Source organism: Rhamphochromis longiceps, linkage group LG23 (assembly GCF_057381845.1).
Source record: "Rhamphochromis longiceps isolate RC_006_pf linkage group LG23, R_longiceps_female_GT1.1, whole genome shotgun sequence".
Classification (NCBI taxonomy): Eukaryota; Metazoa; Chordata; class Actinopteri; order Cichliformes; family Cichlidae; genus Rhamphochromis; species Rhamphochromis longiceps.
This window is the reverse complement of record NC_140578.1, coordinates 21,896,599-21,917,839: the sequence shown is the minus strand read 5'-3', so window position 1 is coordinate 21,917,839 and position 21,241 is coordinate 21,896,599. Positions and strand designations below refer to the sequence as shown.

At 42.3% G+C, this 21,241-nt stretch overlaps 2 protein-coding genes across 2 annotated transcripts; both read right to left on the bottom strand.

Moving 5' to 3' along the window:
- Window positions 1-3,527: 3,527 nt before the first annotated feature.
- LOC146641917 (C-type lectin mannose-binding isoform-like) lies at window positions 3,528-5,300 on the bottom strand. Its single transcript, XM_085398255.1, is given in 3 exon segments — window positions 3,528-3,939; window positions 3,941-4,039; window positions 5,272-5,300. Coding segments are annotated over 3 exon segments (540 nt in total).
- A 7,009-nt stretch (window positions 5,301-12,309) lies between these two features.
- Window positions 12,310-15,681, bottom strand: LOC146641916 (C-type lectin lectoxin-Phi1-like). Its single transcript, XM_085397867.1, has 2 exons — window positions 15,094-15,681; window positions 12,310-12,453 (listed from the first exon to the last, which is right to left on the bottom strand). The coding sequence occupies exons 1-2, from the start codon at window positions 15,679-15,681 to the stop codon at window positions 12,310-12,312; spliced, it is 732 nt and encodes a 243-aa protein (XP_085253993.1).
- Between the last annotated feature and the right edge of the window lie 5,560 nt (window positions 15,682-21,241).

Here is a 21,241-nt window from a genome sequence, read left to right as displayed (position 1 = left end):
GTGTGTGTGTGTGGTCTCTGAACGGAACAGAAAGAAAATGCTACATTACTAAAGTGTTCACAACAATATCTCCAGAGTACATCAACATAAACACAGGCGGGAAATAAACTAACATGCTCACCATATTTAGATGATGTGCTTTGCTTTTCCAAGACATTTCATGACCATGTTGATGATCTGAGGCATGTGCTTTGCCGCCTGCGAGAGCATGGTGTGAATCTATGTCCCAAAAAATGTGAACTGTTTAAGCGTCAGGTCAGGTATGTTGGGCGCTTGGTGACCAGTGAAGGTGTCCAGATAGACCCAAAAGATCTCGAAGCAGTGGAACATTTGAGAGACAGAGAGCCAAAGAACGTGGGAGAGGTCAGAGCACTCCTAGTGTTACTAGGTTATTACAGGACGTTCATTCAGGACTTTTCTAGAATAGCGAGACCACTGTTTAAGCTTATTGAGAGTCCCAGTGATCCTAGCCTGCAATGTAGCTCAACTAGAGCCAAAATCAAGTTAAAGCGCACAAATGGTGGTCAGCTTCCTTCCAAAACACCAGTGCAATGGACAGCAGAACATCGTACTGTGGTGTCACGTCTGGTGGATATGTTAACCAGTCCACCTGTCCTGGCTTACCCAGATTTTAGTTTGCCCTTTGTGCTACACACAAATGCATCAAATGAAGGCCTGGGGGCTGTGCTTTATCAGCAACAGGGGGAAAAGCTCTGTGTCATTGCTTATGGTTCCAGGACACTCACGCCTGCTGAGAAAAATTACCATCTCCATTCTGGCAAGCTTGAATTCCTTGCCCTGAAGTGGGCAATTTGTGATAAATTTAGGGATTACCTCTACTATGCACCCACTTTCACAGTGTACACAGATAATAATCCCCTCACATACTGTACATCTTGAGCACAGCAAAGTTAAACGCTGTGGGACATCGGTGGGTGGGCGAATTAGCTGACTTCCATTTCACTGTAAAGTATAGACCAGGCAAGTCCAACACAGACGCTGATACGCTCTCCCGCTATCCATTGCCACTCCAGGAACACCTCATGGAGTATACTGAGACACTGTCCCCAGAAGTGGTTTCTGCAATCTGGCAAGGAGACAAAGCCATGAGAGACGGTGATGTACCATGGGTGGCTCCACTGCACTGTGTTGATGACACACCCCCTGAAGGTGCCCCTGTCATCACCCCAGAAAACATCAGGGCTGCGCAGAGGGAGGACCCCCCTATCTGTGAGGTGATAAACTTGAAAAAGAGTAGATGGAGTCCTAATAGTAAAGATAAGAGACAGCTAGGACAAGAGACACGTAGGCTAGTACATGAATGGAACAGACTTGTACTTGAGGAAGGAATACTGTACAGACAGACTGGACAAAGAAAACAGCTGATCCTACCCAGTAAGCTGAAGCAAACTGTACTGAAACACCTACATGATGATATTGGACATGTTGGTGCTGACAGAGTCATTCAGTTAGCAAGGGAGAGGTTTTACTGGCCTTTTATGCAGCGTGAAATTGAGGACTATGTCATTCGCCAGTGCCCTTGTATCAAACAGAAACGGCCAAGTGTCCCAGAGAGAGCACCAATGGGCTCGATAACAACCAGTGCCCCCTTTGAACTCATTTCGGTTGACTATTTACATCTAGAACCAAGTAAAGGTGGCTTTGAGTACATTTTAGTCTTGGTAGATCACTTTACCCGTTTTGCCCAAGCTTACCCGACTAAGAATAAATCTGGCAAAACAGCAGCTGAGAAAATCTTTCTTGACTTTATCCCGCGCTTCAGGTACCCTGAAAAGCTGCATCATGACCAAGGCCGGGAGTTTGAGAACAACCTTTTCCAAAGACTCAAACAGCTGGCAGGAATAGGCCACTCTCGAACAACCCCCTACCACCCACAGGGAAATCCTGTTGAGCGTCTAAATAGAACACTTCTACAAATGCTACGGACTCTTCATGAGGAGAAAAAGGCAGAATGGAAGGATCATTTGCCCCATATAGTCCATGCATATAACTGCACAAGACATGAAGCAACGGGCTATTCACCTTTCTTCCTCCTTTATGGAAGAGCCCCACGCTTGCCTGTTGATCTGCTTTTTTATTTAAAACCTGAAAAAGAGTCACAGTCCAGACAGGAGTATGCACAAAAGTGGGCTGCACGCATGCAGGAAGCCTATAAAATTGCTTCAGAAAACAGTGCAAAGTCCTCTGCAAAGGGGAAAAAGCATTATGATCAGCACATCAAAGGCATTGCACTGCAACCAGGAGATCGAGTGCTTGTCAGAAACCTCTCCGAGCAGGGTGGTCCAGGCAAACTCAGTGCCCACTGGGAAAAGAAAATTCACAGAGTTGTTGAGAAGATTGGAGATGGACCTGTATATAGGGTACAATCAGAAACAGGAGACAAAACCTTTCGTGTCCTGCATCGAAACCTCCTGCTGCTTGTGACTGATTTGCCGGTAGAGCAAGATCAGCCGGGACGTCAGAAAAGACAAACACAAAGACGGGGAGAGACAAACCCCAATGAAACAGTGGAACATGAGTCTGATCATTCGGACGAAGAGGAAGGGTACTCATACAGCCTGAGAACGATACCTGTGTATCAGTGGAGGAGAGTTAACCCCAAAAGGCCTCAGCCGAGACCACACAGTGAACTGAGAGCTGTAGCTCCTGAGTTCCAGCCAATAAGACACGAAATGGAATCAGTGGAAGTGCAGCAGGGAAGTGCAGTCCCACCAGCTGTAAATACAGAACCAGCAGATTTCCCAATGCCTGTTGTTTCATCACCAACTGTGGAAACCCAGGAGGAACCTGCAACTGAGGATCTTATGGAGGACACAGGGTCGGAGAGCTGTGTGGATAACAGGGACCCTGCCCCAGAGACACCAGAATGGGATGTGCCACCAATACGGAGGTCGACCAGAGCTGTGAAACCAAGAGAGGTTTTTACATATAGCCAAATGGGACAGGCTTCATATCAGCTCTGGAGACCTGGAGCAAACATGATGCTTGCGTATGTTCCCTGCCACATGCCACTTTACCCAGCTGTTCCTGACTGTTATTACCCCACACCAGTATGGACATGTTAGACTGGTGACCAAAAGACCTTTTGGCATTACTCCTGGAACTGTAACAGTTTTGACTATTAGACTTTAAAGACTTTGGGCAAACGCCATGAAGTGTGTTAGTTTGGTTCCAGATGTCCGGAGCCATCTCTTAAAGCAGGGGAGAGTGTAGCAGGTTGAAAAAGCTACATGTTTATTTTTGTAAGAAAACCAATTACCCCCTTATTTTTTGTTTATTATTGTGACTTATTTTGACATTGTTATGTGTTGCCAGACCATGGTTATATTTCATTATGCCAGTAGATGGTGCTCTTGCACTGCTGTGGAACTACCAGAGAGACTCTAGCTATAGGCTCTGCGCATGCGCAGCTCAGAAATAAATGAGCTCCAGCCTGAGCAAGACGCTAACTTGGGTGTCCTCTCTATTAATCCACAGTCTGCTCATATTTGGCTACGCAGTGCTCTCTAGCCTGTGTGCCGCTTGCTGCCGGTCCAGATTCCCCTCTGGTGCCGGTAACACTTCCTGCAGTACTCCAGAGCTTCCTCCCAAGTCTATTCTTCCCTCACTACTTCAGCGCTGTAGCAGAAGAAGTGCAAGTGATCATCAGGATAATCACGCCACTTGTTGTTATAAATAACACCGTAGATTTGTTCCGGCTGATTGTCTGGTTGATCACTTGCCCAGAAAAAGCTAGATACCTCCGTGCCTCCGGACCACATCCATTTTTGACTTTCTGAGGAATTCTTCAATCCTATCCAGATATGGTCATTGGAATTGCCAAGTTTCCCAAGTTTGAGATTATCCTGTTCATTACTGACAGAGGCCAAGCCTGTGTGATGCTCCCGACAGAAACTCTGAGCTTCATTCCAGGACTTGTTTCTTAATGTAAACATACTTGCTAAAAGTTCCAAATAAGCTCAGCAGGAGCAGGATGCAGGTAACGATCTGATTCGTTGCTGTCTTGTTGGAAAGAGTTCTGGGGAGCGGTGAGATGTTTGAAAAATATTTGCTGGAGCTCTGAGCTATTTATCAGGATTTATTTGCATAGGGCGTTCCTTTGATTTGCTTAAGGTATCAATAATTTGTTTATCCTTCAGATTTCTGCACTAGTAGGACCTACAACCGAAAAAAAGAAAAATACAAGACAGTTAAACAAGAGTGATCTGTGACTGTATAACTCTGCAAGTGCTCAAAGTTCCTCCAGAATGAGTGAGTTCAGTCATGGGATTTAGATCTACATATCAGGATCTGGGTTATATTGAGAAATTTTATTTGGTGCCATCATTTATTCACAGCATTCAGGAAAGCCAGGGAGTTCGGAGTGGTTTGAGTGGGGAAATATGTCAAAAATCAAGAAGCAGTACTTTTTGCCGACACTGTTTTTCTTTTTCTATTCTATTGGTGTTGGCCAGAGGGGCCAATGGTGCGATATGGCAGCCTCGCTTCTGTCAATCTGCCCCAGGGCAGCTGTGGCTACAACTGCAGCTTGCCTCCACCAGTGTGTGAATGTGAGAGTGAATGAATAGTGGAATTGTAAAGCGCTTTGGGCGCCTTGAAAAGCGCTATATAAATGCAATCCATTATTATTATTATCATTATTATTCCTCAATGATAGACCATGACGCTAGGATAAATGTGGCTTTAAAAGAAAACACTTGAAAAGAGACATTCTACCTGTTTTGAACTTTTCAAGATGGAATCTGTTTTTTTCTATGCCTGTAAGACTGATCTATCGCAAATAACCAACATTCAAAACAACCAGGAAGCATTAATATCGTGAAATGTTAAACATATAAAATAGTAGTTAGAGACGCTATTCTTTTACCTTATCAGAATCAGAACACTTTATTAATCTCAAAGGAAATTATGATTCTTCCTATGGGTTGGAGGGGAACATGATTTGTTGACCATTAGGGTGGAGTTGTATACCTCTCTGGGGATATTGAGTGGGCATGGTGTAACACATCTGTACTTTATCAATGGCATTTCAATGTAGTGTCATTTAAGCAACATTGAAATCATTATTATAAAGATGTTCTGTAAATCTGGTCAGTGCATAACTATTCTAATGACACAATTTGAACTGGAGCATTGATTGAGCTGTATATATTGTTTTTGTTGTGTTTATCAGTAACAAGACTTTTTCACTATTTACAAAAACACTTTGACCATACATTAACCAAGTATTCTACAAACACTTAGATCTACCTTCCACATTCTTTGATAAGGTAACACATTGTTCCTTATTGTAGAGTCTTTGAATCCCTTGCAATTTTTGCACATTGTTACACATCTGGTGATCATCACTCATCATAATCTTTGTTGGGAAATTTTTGCAGCCCACCTACTGCCAAGCCAACTTTGTTTACAAAGCACTTTAAGAATAGCGAGCACTGGCCATCTCTCCATTTGTATCCCTGTAGCATGTTGGAGCAAAAGTCCTCTGTCAGCTTTTGCAACTGAAACCTCATGAGCAGCTTCATTTATTATGCGCCTGTTAAAAATATTTCACAGCCTCAGATAATAATTAGATTGTATGAGCAAACTTTGAGAGAGTTTAACAGTTGACTTTCAGTGCACGTGATCATTGTATGATAGCAAACTGTAAATGACAGCAGAAAGTGTCTCTGCTGCCCTCTACAGTAAGTGTTCAGAATGGTTCTGTCAGGGTTCCTGGGTGCTTGACCCAGTGTTTTCAGTTTGTTCATGTTCTCTGTTTATTTTCCACATGTTCACAGTTTCTGTTTTATTATGTTAGCCATCTGTCTGTGTGCGTTATGTTCTCTTCCACTTCCCGTGGATCATTAGTTAGATTAGTTCAGCTGTCTACTCACTGGTCTCTAATCATCATCGTATTTAAACCCTCAGTTCCCTCAGTTCATTGTCTTGTCATTGTTGTCGACAGTTTTGCATCTGTGTTCCAATACAGTTCAGTCAGTCTTTCAGTTCACCCAGTAAGTTAGTTGTCCATCTCATGTTCTGTTCATCCTGCCCACATAATAAACACCAGCCTTCACCAAGCCACGAGTCCAGCGTTTGGGTCCTCTCTTCCTTCCTTCCACACTGTGACGCCCTGATAGGTTCCTGCAAGTGCTTCCACTAAATGCAAACAGTTAAGGTTGCACCTCCAGTTTTTTTTTCTTTGCCCTCAATGTCAAAGATGGTTTCAACATCTTTTATTTCTTCTTTGCCATCTTTATCCTTGGAATTAGATTCTAATTCCAGTGGTGGAGACGAAACACCCGACCTCAACATTGTTTAACCTTTCTGTACTTCACTGCAACCTTTTTAATTTGGCATGCAGTTTCCCTCTGAATTTTTAAGTTCCTCAAACATAGTTTTGTAGATTCTATGTTATAACCCTTGAATGCTTCTCTCTCTACTCAAGCTATGCAAAGCATTGACAGGTATGGGTAAGTCTACTGCTAAACACGATGACTTGACCAGCATTTTGTACTTAATTTGGTTGTTGCCTGATATTAACATTGGTTTGACGATACTCTTTCACAGCACTTTACATTGTAAAGAACTCTGGACTGACATTGTGATTGTTTCAAACTCTGAGTAGAAGCTCTGATTAAAAACAAAAAAGCAAAAGTATATAAAAGAGTAATACCATGACAAGGTAATTGCACTTTGTGTCATTTAGCTCAAGTCATTTTGCTATGAATAAAATAAAATAATAACTAAGATTTTTTGAAAAGTGTGAGTGCATTCATAGTGTTACTTAAGTGCAGTTGCGTATGCAGTCATGCAATGTCCACAGAATATAAACTACGCATAGCAAAGCCTGTTAAAGGTGACTGAACAGTAGTAGTCTGTTGAAGTTCTCTTTGAAGGTATTGGTGTGGCTCTAAACCAGAGCAAGAGTGCACACAGCTGGGTGTGAACACAATGAGATGCAAAGTGCCGTGAGGCATAAACTAAACAGAAATCAAACAGAAGAAACATGCAAACAAGGCTAAAACAAGAGAAGATTCCAGTCCTCTTTAAAAGGCACAAAAATCTTCCATGATTTGATGGTAAAATATGCTCAAATCATAGCCTAGCCAGTTAACAGCAAGATCAATGGATTAAAGGAGGGGGCCTAAGGGTACATTTTTCAACATCTTACAATGCTGTGATTGCAGCCATTGCCCAACTCTCTCTGTGAACGGTACTCATGGCCATTGATCAGTGGGCTTTGATTAATGGTCATGAGAATTTGCATAATTATGATGAAGGAACTGACCTCCCAGCCCATTGTTCCCTCAGTGGGCTGGTTTCAGTCATTATGCAAATGTACTGTTTATAACAGGGGTGTCAAACTCAAATACACAGTGGGCCAAAATTCAAAACTGGAACAAAGTCGCGGGCTAACATTAATATTTATTGAAAAAAAAATCTTCCTCCAGATATAAGAATGAATCTTTTCTTATGGACTCAAATAAGTTTAGCTGGAAAACTGAATATGGAACAAGCAAAGCTTAATACTAAACAATATATATATTAGCTGTATAATACCAGTAGGCCAGCTCTAATAGTAATTTGGTATGGCTTCGCGGGCCAAATGTAATTAGGCTGCGGGCCAAATTTGGCCCGCGGGCCAGAGTTTGACACCTATGGTTTATAAGGTTGGAAGCCTGCACTGAGCTGAGACTGAAGAAGTCACTTGGATGAGTGACGAAACAGTCCTCCCACTGAAAACACTACGTCCAGATAAACAAAATCAACTTTTGGAGACTGAGGATTAAAAAGTACTTATTATAATAATAATGGATTGGATTTATATAGTGCTTTTCAAGGCACCTAACGCGCTTTACAATGCCACTCTTCATTCACACACTGGTGGAGGCAAGCTACGGTTGTAGCCACAGCTGCCCTGGGGCAGATTGACAGAAGCGAGGCTGCCATATCGCGCCATCGGCCCCTCTGGCCAACACCAGTAGGGTAAAGTGCTTTGCCCAAGGACACAACGACCAGGACACAGAGCCCGGGGATCGAACCGGCGACGTTCCGGTTACAGATACGCTTCCCAACCCCCTGAGCCACGGTCGCCCTTATTGTTCATGAAGAAAGCAGAATGCTGTACAAGCTCAAGATTATGATGGTAAATGGTAAATGGCCTGTATTTATATAGCGCTTTACTAGTCCCTAAGGACCCCAAAGCGCTTTACATATCCAGTCATCCACCCATTCACACACACATTCACACACTGGTGATGGCAAGCTACATTGTAGCCACAGCCACCCTGGGGCGCACTGACAGAGGCGAGGCTGCCGGACACTGGCGCCACCGGGCCCTCTGACCACCACCAGTAGGCAACGGGTGAAGTGTCTTGCCCAAGGACACAACGACCGAGACTGTCCAAGCCGGGGCTCGAACCGGCAACCTTCCGATTACAAGGCGATCTATGTTACCTGATAAATGTGTGATTAAGGTTTTGTGTAATCAGTTCAGCTGAGACGAGTGATAATGGAGGGGATTTTACTCTGTCATCAAGGAGGAGCAAACTAGTTCCACTTTACCACAACAGTAAAATAAAAAAAGATGACATATTTTTTTAATGCTATGTGACCGGTTTACTAAGTGAGGCAAAATACTGTAATGACACAATCGCAGACATGGTCTACTAATAGTGGTCTGTAATTTATATAATGAGATACAGCCAGTTCACTTCAGTATAAAACAGCATTGTGCAGAGAGAATGCAAATTAGTGGCTCAATAATCGCGAGGAGGGAGTGTGAGGTAGAGCACTGCAGGCCTACTAACCAAAATAATGCAGTGTGAGCTCAGGTTTCACGCAAGTTTTCCTCTCAGATAGTTGAGAAGAGAATGAGTGTGCTTTTGATATAATAAATAACTTGCTGAGCACGGTGCAAAGGGTTCTGAGGATTAGGACTAGGTGTAGCGCATTTACCTGGTAATCCCCCACCCACTTTGCCTTGATCTCAATGAAGTTTTCATCTAGGAAAAGAGGTTAGGAATAGGGACTAGGAGGGACTTTTGGAATGTACCCATTGTCTCATCATTTCCCTCTCAAAAACCTGCTTCTTAGATGGAGCACCTGAAATCAGCAGGTCCTGATAGTATGGAACAATTTGTCCACAAGATGGAGCCACAGGTTCAGGCTTGGACTGGATGAGTGGTTTCCAAACAAGTAATGTCATGTACTTCCACTTCTGAATAATCTTTCTCACATCAGGATGATGGACTTCAAATTGTTTCAAAATTTCCTTACATCCCATCTCAGATTGATGGGCAGCAACAAATGCTTCTGGTAAGATTGCTGCTCCCTGCAGTATGCTTTTTCTCCTCCACCACTACTGTGCTGTAGTAGGAGAAGTGTAAGAAGAGAATTTGCATAAAGCAAAGCATAGGTCTTGCTCAATGTCACATTGGACAAACAAATTAGAGTAGAATTTTGCTTTAATGGTTAGCTTGGAAGTGCATTAAATACAAATTCAAACAAAACAAGTGATTTTGGACATTAGACATGAAAGATTTATCAGAGGCTCAGTATTAGCAAACTTAGCTACTTTGGACTTGCATATGAGAGCATGAGGGTGGGGATGGATGTTTGTATCTGTGTGTGCCTGTTTGTTTGTGTCTATATGTCAGGTCGGGTATCAGACGCCACCTCTCTGGGGACATCTCAGGCCCTCCAAGGTATGGAGGCCTATCTCCCCGACCACTCCCCCTGCCTGTGGCAGACGCCCTCAGACATCGGTGCATTGGTGGTTCTTTGTGTCCGGGGATGGGCATCCAGGTACACACCAGCTCACTCCTGGTGGCTGCTTGTCGGGGCCTGGGGCTCGCTCGGGCCACTTCGGGGGTGGGGTGCCCTCGGCCTCTCGACCTGGGGCTCGGTCACTCTGGCACAGCTGGCTCACGGGCACGTCACTGCAACCCCCCCCCCCCTGGCTTCTGCTCCGCGGCTGCTGAGTGACCCCTCATCTGGGGCTCTCCTCAGCTCTTTCTGGGACAGTGGCGCGGCTGCCCCTCTGTTAGTCTTCCTTGGTCTCTTGTGCTCTGAGGGCCTCTGGATGTCTGCAGCCTGGATCTCCTCCATACCTGCTTCATGCCCTGGAGGACGGGGCTGTGGCCCCCCACACCCTCTAGCAGATCATTACATGAAGGAACCTTTTAAATACAAGCGCGCTCATGCTCACAGGTGTGTCACCACATCATTTGCCTTGGTCTGTACGTGTGTCTGTGTCCGACTTCACAGAGTTTGATTCTAGGCTTCACTGTTTTATGCAACAAAAACTGAGTGAGTCTGTAAATAAACCACTCAATTACTGTACAATTGTTTTTCTATGTGTGCATGGATCTGTGAAAATAACACGGACAAACCTAAAACACGGGCACTTTGGTGAATTTCATCTACTTGCATTAAGGGCTTTGACCGTGCCTCAATCATCTCCACATCATGTTCATGTACTGTCATCATCACTGGAACCATATTAAAATGTAAATAAAATATCTGCACTCATTTGTTCATATCAGACAAAACTGAATTTTAAGTCATATCTTCTAAAGAACCTGGTCACAAAATTAAGTCCCTTGACCATCAAGGCACCTTTGGTTTTATTATTATTAACCTTTATTTAACCAGGAAAAGTCCCATTGAGATTAAAAACCTCTTTTTCAAGGGAGTCCTGGCCAAGAGGCGACAACATGTTAAAATTACAAAGTTACATACATATTATAAGTAACAATTACATTTAAAAACATTTTTCTCTGGCTCTCTCAATCTGGACTTAAAAGCATTTAATGAAATAAGATCTGCTATCTTCCAGTCTTTTTGCATCATGTTCCATGTGAAAGGGGCAGCATAAGTAAAAGCCCTCTTTCCCAGTTCAGTTCTGGCAAATGGAACATTGAGCAAAAAAAGATAGCTTGAACGCAGGCTGTAAGAAACAGTACTCCTCCGTGTGAGCAGATCGCAAATGTAGGTGGGCATTTGTCCAAGCAGGGCCTTATAAATAAAGATGCACCAGTGAACAAACCTCCTGGAGGACAACGAAGGCCATCCCACTTGAGCGTACAGATCACAACAATGGGTCAAGGCCCTACAGTTTGTAATAAATCGTAAAGAGGCATGATATACTGAGTCAATCTTATGAAGACACTGGGCGGAAGCATTCATGTACAGCAGATCACCATAATCTAAAACAGATAAAAATGTGGCATTTACAAGACGCTTTTTTGTCTCAAAAGAAAAGCAAAATTTGTTTCGAAAGAAAAATCCCAATTTTAGTTTGAGTTTTTTCACAAGATTGTCTATGTGAGATTTAAAGGTCAGAGAATCATCAATTAAAAAGCCAAGATATTTATACGTATGCACCACTTCTATGAGGTTTCCCTCAAGAGTGGACACCAAAGGGACAGTTTGAGGAAATCTCTTCATGTTTGAAAACAACATTAGCTTTGTCTTTTCAGCATTGAGAACCAATTTAATATTGGTTCTCAATGCTGAATTGGTTAATATTTAAATTCTACAGCTCATCTGGGTTCTCGTCTAAATTTGCATTTTATTAGATGATAAGTACAGCACTTTGCAAAAGTCTTAAACCACCAATCATTTCTTTTGCTTGCAAGGAGTAAGACCTTCAGGACACTTTCAAGGACACTACTACAGTAACTGCTGTTTTGAATAAGTTCCTGGGTGCATAAAGGTAATAAAACATGCTTACAAGGCACAAGATTTGCCAGCAGTCCCACCCTTCTTAAACCAAGGCTTCCCTGTGTCCTTGAAGACTCATTACTTAAATACTTTTTTCTATTTAATTTCTGAGGCAAAAGAGAAAAAAGAATTTGATTCAAACTCATTTTTAACACTTTTATTATTATTGTTGTTGTTGTTGTTTACATTGTTTCACCAGCCACATAAGAGAGAAATAAAAATACAAATACACACCAGAGAGTAAAATTCAAGCAAACTAAAGTGGCCCAAATACTTATGGACCTAACTGAACGTCCTACACTTCTTCTGCCTAGCCAACATTTAAACAGATACATGTGCACACAAATATCATCATGTCAAAACAAAACAAAAAACAACAACTGAGTCGAAATGAACTTTGTTAGTGTTGCTGAAAAGAGATGAGTATAATTAGTAAGGTGTGTTTTTATTTTGCATCTTTATCAGTTTTATCAATATTGTAGTTTCTTATCATTTAGGGATTAATTTTACGTTTTTACAAGACACAAAATAAGTAGGAAACAACCAAACTCCGGTAAGCACAATAAACACACTACTTTAGTAGCAAATAAAATTGTGTCTCTCCGCGCAATCATGTGCCTCCCGGACACTCAGACTCCCTCCTCTCACCTGTAGGGCTCCACACTTCATCTTGGGGTGCGGGCACAGTGGTTTCCCCTCTTCACTCCAGGCCTCATAGTCCTTCTCCTGTCCGTCCGGGAGTTTTATTAAACATAGACAGGCCCAGGACAACATCAGAAAGGTTTTGCACATATTGCGGCAAGTTGACAAACAAAAATTAGAGACCTTAGTGTTAAGCTTAGATGCCGAGAAGGCGTTTGACTCAGTGAGATGGTCCTTTTTATACAAAGTGCTTGAGAAGTTTAATTTTGATAAATCTATAATTGATATTATCTCAGAGTTATACAACAAACCAACAGCTAAAATCAAAATCAATGGGGACCTCACCGAATCATTTATACTGGAACGAGGAACACGACAGGGTTGCTGCATTTCACCGCTGCTTTTTGCTTTGTTTATAGAACCATTAAGTCAGTGGATTAGGCAGAGTCAGCATATAACAGGAGTACGAACGCCAGGAGGGGAACAGAAATTAGCATTATTTGCTGACGACTTACTTTTAACATTAACTTGTCCCTCACAGGCACTCCCCCATCTCATGGAAGCACTATCACAGTATGGTTCTTTATCGGGATATAAGGTCAATATAAATAAAACGCAGGTATTAACTTTAAATTATGAACCACCAGTCGAAATCAAGAATCGTTATAAATGGAAATGGGATGCAGATAGCATTAGGTATTTAGGGGTGGTAATACATCGTGACTTCACCAAAATGTTCAATGCAAACTATGCCCCTCTAAATGAATCCATAAAATCAGATATACAAAGATGGAACGCTATTCCATTTCTGGACCTACACTCCAGGATTGAATCAATCAGATTAAATATTCTTCCCCGACTGCTGTATTTGTTTCAGTCTCTACCGGTTACCATACCACAAAAACAGTTTGCGGTATGGGATAGAACATTGTCAAAATATATCTGGAATGGGAAAAAAGCTAGAGTTAAATATAAAACGCTTCAATTAAAGAAAGAAAAGGGAGGTCGTGGGCTTCCCTGTCTACGAGAATATTATTGTGCAGCTCAGTTAAGACCGCTGATTTGTCTCTGTTGTCCAAACTACACCGCCGGATGGAAAGATGGTGAAGGAGCAATAGTAAAAGAAATACCAGTTTCAGCTTTAATATCGGACATAAAATTGCAGAATAAAATACATATGGCAGATAAACCTATACTACAAATAATGATATCAGCTTGGAAAGAAGTAATATAAATTGGTGGTTTGGAAAATGCCTCTAAGGTTTTAAGATGGTGTGCATATGATTCAGATTTTACTCCAGATCAATATGATAATAGATTCAAAAACTGGATTTCAAAAGGTATAACCAATTATTATTCATTTGTCCATAAGGGTGCATTTCAAAGCTTTGAATCTTTAAGGAGTAAACATGACTTGGGATCTGATGATTTTTTTAGATATCTACAGATCAGAAATTATTTTAATCAAAACTTAAAAGTGAACCTAAACAAATTACAATTTGTAGAAACATTCTTATTACTAACCAAATCTGAAGTGCAAAGTAAAATTATTTCTAAATTATATAACAGCATCCGGCGGTGTAAAAACGACAGCACTCTGTATATTAAAGTGAAGTGGGAAAAGGAGGGTAATTTGACAATTACAGAGAAGTGTTGGGCTCACGCATGCAAGATACAGTGGGCTACCACTGGGTCTAATGTTTGGCGTGAATTTTGCTGGAAAAGCATTATGAGATTTTTCATTACCCCTGCTCAACAAAGATATCGAGGAATTGGTGATAAATGTTGGAGATGTGGGGGAGATGGAGCTAACCATTTCCACATCTTTTGGGACTGTAAAGATATTCGCCAGTATTGGTCTCTAATCCATGATCATTTACAAAATGTTTTTTCATTTGTTTTTCCTTCAACTTTTGAGACCATGTTTTTGTGCAATGCACCAGTGGATAAACTGAATTCCAACGACAGAAGACTCCTGTATATCCTTCTGGCCGCAAGTAAAAAGCCTCTTACGAGAAGATGGCTTAAGCCTGAACTACCAACGATAGAAGACTGGATACATTCTGTACAAGAGATCTATACGATGGAAAAAGTGTCATTTTCTCTTAAACTTCAGAGGGATACCTTCTACGGAATATGGTCTAAATGGACAGACTATGTTAAGCATATGAGATGTGATTTTGTGTATGATGTTACAACCCTGAGTTCTACGTAAACCTACCTGCCCTGCTGCCTCCTAACCCTAGTTTTTTTGTTTGTTTGTTTGTTTGTTTGTTGTTGTTTTGTTTTTTTTTGGGGGGGGGGGGTGTTTTTGTTTGTTTTTGTTTTTTTCTTCTTTTCTTTTCTCTTCTTTTTCCGTCTTCTTTGTTTTTCAATTATAAGTTAAAATGTGACAGCAAAGAAAATGTAAAAAGGCAAATTACTGTTATGTTCAACAGCTGTCCCAATAAAAGAGATAATAATAAAAAAAAAAATATTGTAGTTTCTTATCATTTAGGGATTAATTTTACGTTTTTACAAGACACAAAATAAGTAGGAAACAACCAAACTCCGGTAAGCACAATAAACACACTACTTTAGTAGCAAATAAAATTGTGTCTCTCCGCGCAATCATGTGCCTCCCAGACACTCAGACTCCCTCCTCTCACCTGTAGGGCTCCACACTTCATCTTGGGGTGCGGGCACAGTGGTTTCCCCTCTTCACTCCAGGCCTCATACCATCTCCTGTCCGTCCACCCACAGCCAGTCTCTGGACAAGAAGCGCAAGCCAATCCAGACGTTATTAGTTGTGTTATGTTTCCTCAGCTCTCTTTGGATCAGCATCGTCTCAGTCTCTGATGCCACACTGGCCAGGTCATTGTGGTGCTCCCTGCAGTACTCCAGAGCTTCCTCCCAAGTCTTTTCCTCCCCGACCACTATTGCTCTGTAGCAGAAGAAGGTTCTTGGATAGCTATATACACTGTGCCATCCATTATTGTCAATACTGCCATAATTTCTGCCTGTTTCATTTCGTGGTTCACCTGATGCCCAGGAAAACCTGGTCACCTCCCCTCCTCCTGACCACATCCACTTGTTTGTGTATGTGGAGCTCCTTTCCAGTCCAATTAGGATGTAGCCAATGTTATTCTTGATCTTCCTAAGTTCTGCAATATCACGTTCGTTATTGACAGGGGCCAGGTCTGTGTAGTACTGCCGGCAGTAAGATAAAGATGCATCCCGATACCACATCTTGTCAACGTGAACATACTTGCTCAAAGTTCCAGATGAGCTTAGCAGGAGCAGGATGCAGGTGCAGATTGGATGCATCGCTCTCTTGATTTCAAACGGGTTTTGAAAATGTATGTGCGTGAATTGACTTTTTATGCTCGCTCATGAGAAAATATTTGCATAGAGCGGCTCTTTCATTCTCTGAATCACACCCACACAACCATAAACACTGGTCTTAGTCTAAGTAATTCCTTTCCAGTCCTGACCAGATACCGTCATTAGGTGAGGTCTATCTAACACGGCAACTCAAAACTTCACCCCAAGTCTTTTTGTCCTCAGTATAAACATACTTGAAAAAACTTCAACACATTCTCATTTGAGAAATACACTGAGCTACTCCTTGCCCCCAGTGCATTCATCCAATGCAAATCAATTTAGAACTTTATTTATAATGTTTGTGCAATAGAGGGGCAGACTTACAAATTTAGGAGGAAATCAAAAAATGTTTCCCTCACTTTATCCATGTAAATGTAGAGACGAGCTAGATATAGTCAATTTACCGCAAAAAAAAAAAAAAAAAAAAAATCATTTGCATGGGATTTCCCTTTCGTCATCTGGTGTGATGAGCTTACAGGAACTATGTGAAAACCTGCAATTTCTGCTCATTTGTGTTTTTGTTAACCAAATCAGCATAAATCAGCACTTTAGAATTACCTAATTCTAATAATACATTTACAGTACTATCCTGGGGTTCCCATTGTCTTCACTGTATTACAGACACTCTATAAATTTGACTATGAATGATTAACATGATTTCTTAAAATAATAATATAAAAGATAGAATTAGAAGGTCCATTACTTGGCATTTGTAGGAAAATGTTTGCAGATCAAAATGTAAAGTCACTGCCTGGGTGTGTTTGGATGAATGACAGAACAGAGCTGTCAAGGTGTGCTGTGGCAGCCAGGATGAAGGACCAAAACACAGGACTCGAAGTTTCTTATGCTCAAATTTCATACCAAATCTTGGATTTCCAGCAGCAACCCATCTTCCCTGCACTCAGTACGTAATTCAGAGGCATATTCTGACCAACCTGGCAGTGACACATGACTCACTGACCTTTTTTATTATTATTATTAGTCATTATTCAAGCAGCTCACGATCTTCTGGTACATCATAAATACTTCATTACTGTGCTCTATATGATCAAAATTAGCATTATCACACAAAAAAACATCCCTTTGTACATTAATATTGCTCAAACTTAGATTTCAGGCAGTACAACTTATTGACGGATAGATGTCAGAAACTGTCGAAGCAAACTTCCCTTTATTTCTACATTCTCAGAATTTAGTTCCATATAAACAGGAATGCGATCAGTTGTTGCCAAAGGATACAAAATCTCAACTTTAAGTAAGGATTCATGTGCATCAGCAGTGGATCCCAGGGCTATGGTCAAAGCTTGTGTGCACCACAGGCAGGGATCCTCACAAGGCTGTTCAACTTCTCCCTGACTCATGCCACAGTTCCCACCTGTCTGAAGGCCTCCACCATCATTCGTATCTCCAAAAAGACTAGTGGAGACAGCCTCAATGACTACACACCTGTAGCCCTCACATCTGTCACCATGAAGTATTTCAAGTGGATATTGTCTCTTCATTAATTTCATTAAAGGTACTGTTGAGACACTTATTTGGGGAAGTTGTTACACCACTCTAAATAGATTTTGAGGCAAAACAGGTTTTGTTTGGCTCTACATGGAACAAACAAATTAGATTTTGGGATGTATTGAATAAACTAGAGGAAACAAAATTTAGAGCACTTCATAATACTTGCTTGTAATTAGATTTTCACACATTGAAATATTGAGTTAATTTTATTTTTTAAATGTATTTTTTATTGTACTTTGAGGGTTAATAGCACAAAATTGTACAATTGTATAATTGTGTAGTGCAGAGATTTATGTGATTTCTGGTTATGCACTGAAACTTGTGATTTAATAATAACATGACCGAACCCCGCCTGGCTCCTCCTGTCCACTCAGGTCAGTCTCTTGCTTGGAAAACATATTCCCCTTGATAGGAAATGTTTTAATTACTGATTTTCAGTTGACCTCTTGTGTAATTTGTGATACCCCAGTCTTTCCTTCATGTTCCTCATCTTCACCAATGCCCTCTTGATAGCCACCCTTCCACTAAGAAAACACGCAAAAATATTATTTTATGTCCGTCAGCTTATCTTTGGTGTTCTTCTAATGACAGCGGAAGAGGAAGTTGAAGACTTTACTTGTTAGGTACATATTAGGTAAATCTCTCTTTATGCTTGTATTTCTTTTTTTTTTTCTTTTTTTTTTTTTGCCTGTCCCGTTTGGCTCTTTTGCCATCAGAATTGTTGTCTAAAGGCAAAGAAAGATGCCCAACGGATTTACTTTACCAAATTGACCATCCCAGCCTTGCCGTAATGGTCCATTTGATTCACCTTTTATTGTTTATTTTATTTTCACTTAATGAATACGGGACAGACTTGACTGGGGGAAAGAAGGGGAGAAAGAAAGAGGGAAAGAGAAACAGCTGAGAAGAGGGACGGGGGAGAAGGGCAAAAAACAAAAACCAACCGAAAAAAAAATGCATATATCAATCACCTGGATCACCTGCTGAGAAAGAAAAAAGAAAACAAGCAGAAGAGAACAAGAGTAATAGAATAAACAACATCACAATGATATATGGGAATATGACAGTAAATACTAAATGTTAAACATTATTGTGCAGCACATAAGATCAACAGAACACAGTGTGCTTTGAGGTAGGAGCCAAAAAGGGTGTAGTTTGTGGGTGTGATCACCCGTGTGTACACCTGTGAGCATGGATGCGCTTGTTTTTTGTTTTTTAAAAGGTTCCTTCATGTAATAATCTGCTAGAGGGTGTGGGGGGGCCACAGCCCCGTCCTCCAGGGCATGAAGCAGGTATGGAGGAGATCAAAACTCCAGACATCCAGAGGCCCCCAGAACACAACAGACCAAGGAAGACCAACAGAGGGGCAGCCGCGCCACTGTCCCAGAAAGAGCTGAGGAGAGTCCCAGATGAGGGCTCACTCAGCAGCCGCGGAGCAGAAGCCAGGGGGGGTTGCAGTGACGCGCCCGTGAGCTCCGCCGGCAGCCAGCCGCACCTGAGTGACCGAGCCCCAGGCCGAGAGGCCGGGGGCACCCCACCTCCGAAGTGGCCCGAGCGAGCCCCAGGCTCCAGGGCCCGATAAGCGGCCGCCAAGGAGTGAGCCGGTGTGTACCTGGATGCCCATCCCCAGACACAAAGAACCACCAGCGCACCGACACCTGAGGGGGTCCGCCACTGGCAGGGGAAGTGGTGGTAGGGGGAAATAGGCCTCCAAACCTTGGAGGGCCTGAGATGTCCCCAGAGAGGTGGCGCCTGACACCCAACCTGACATATAGAAGAAGAAGAAAGTGTGTACATTATTGTACTTTATTGAGCCCCGTGGGGAAATTGCTCTCTGCATTTAACCCATTCACTCAGTGAAGCAGTGGGCAGCCATTGGGCGCCCGGGGAGCAGTGTGTAGGGACGGTACCTTGCTCAGGGGTACCTCAGGGTAGCTGTTAAGGGGAATCAAACCCCCGACCTTCTGATCATGGGGCAACCACTCTACCTACTGAGCTATCCCTGCCCTCAGACAGACATACAGGCACACACAGATACAAACATCCATTCCCACCCTCATGCTCTCATATGCACTTACTCCTCACTCAACCAACGTGGAGACAGACATAAAGAGACGCTGTACACACGATCACACTCCCCAAGCGTACTCTACAAACCGGGTCTAGGTACCCTTGCCCCTGGAGGGGGGAACTGCACCCAGACCCAGGTGGTGTTACCCTTTTCCCTGCGGTGGGGGGAGGCAGACCGCCCCGACACCGCAGCAGCAGGAAGGCCCCACACTCCAGACCGCAGTCGGATGGCCAACTCCTCCTCCTAGCCCCCCTGCTCCAGCAGGTCGCAGAGAATGGGGGTGAGAGAAGACTCCAAACCTCCCTCCACCCGCTCATTGTAGTGTTGATGCATGTGTGTTCTAAGGTGCATGCTTGTATTTCTGAATCTCGCTCTCCTCCAGGACTGGGCAAGACTCCTTTGTCAGTGTTGGAACTGAAACCTCATCAGGAGGATTGGGTAAGTTTACCAGCATCAGATATCCTCAGCTTAATTTATTCCATATCGGTTTAAAGAAGTGAAAAGACATTTCAGGATTAAAGATTTCAAATCATTCATAAGTAGATTATTTTAAAAAGCTTTAAATGTTCATTCATTCTCTGCCACTTATCCTTTTCAGGTTCACGGGGAGGCTGGAGCCTATCCCAGGTGTTTTAGGATGAGAGGCAGGGTACACCCTGGACGGTTCGCCAGTTTGTCGCAGGGCTAGCACATAGACACAGACAACCATTCGCACACATTGATACCTATGGGCAGAGTTTCCAATTAACCTATCCCCACTAACTGCATGTCTTTGGACTGTGGGAGAAAGCTAGAGTACCTGAAGTGAACCCACGCAAATACAGGGAGAACATGCAAACTCCACACAGAAAGACCCCAGCCTGATAGTGGAATTGAACTCAGGACCTTCTTGCTATGAGGTAACAGCGCTAACCACCATGCCTAAACATATCCTAGTTAAATAGCAGCTATTGAACCTTTACTGAACCTTTAGTGAAACCTGCTAAAATGCAGGTTTCACTATTATCTTGTGGACCTTTGCCTTCACTCTTGCCACTGTTCTTCTGTCACAAATTATTCCTGGCACTTGTCTCCACCCACTCCACCCTGCCTCCACTCTCTTCTTCCATTCTCTTCAAATTTCATTTGACCAGATTCCACTAAATGTAACACTTTACATTGTACTTGTGTAAGAAAATGTCATGGAAATTTGAAATTAAATTAGAAATTAAAGTCAGTATTTTGGGCAGATAATCTTTTATTTTATTTTTTATTATTATTATTAATTAATTAATTTATTTATTTTGAAAGCTAGAGAGAGAGAGAGAGAGAGAGAGAGAGAGAGAGAGAGAGAGGGAGAGAGAGACTTTGCCCACAAGATGGAGACACTGATTCATGCTGGGACTCTTTCTTCAAGGAGTCACATGGATTTCCTTATCAGCATCTGTTCTCAGTAATGTATCTGTTGATAACACACTGGAAATGAGCAAGCACTTTCCCAGTGACCTGGACCTATGCACTGTTGCATGCACGATGTCCCAAAATGCACCTACTTCCTCTAATTTCATGCTGAGTCCTATTGCTGACCAACCCATTGGATTTGTGAAGTTTTGTTTTTGTTGGTTTGTCTGGTGTTTCTATTTATTTATGTTTCTCTTTTTCCTTTGTTATGTATTTTATTTTGGACCATAGCATTACAATGTTTGGTTTCTGTCTAGTCACCACCTGCCTTACTTCTTACACGCCAGTTAGTTGTGCTTTCAGCCGATTTTCTTTTTTCCTGTCAGTGAGTCTCCTCTGTGTGCATGTACCTCCAGTTGGTGACTGCCCACTGGCCAGTCTTTTTCCTGTTCAACTTTCTCATGTATGGACTCTGCCTCCTGCCTGCCATTTACTGGGTTTGCTTGCTTTTATGTTTCTGAATTAAAGTTTTAGACTTTA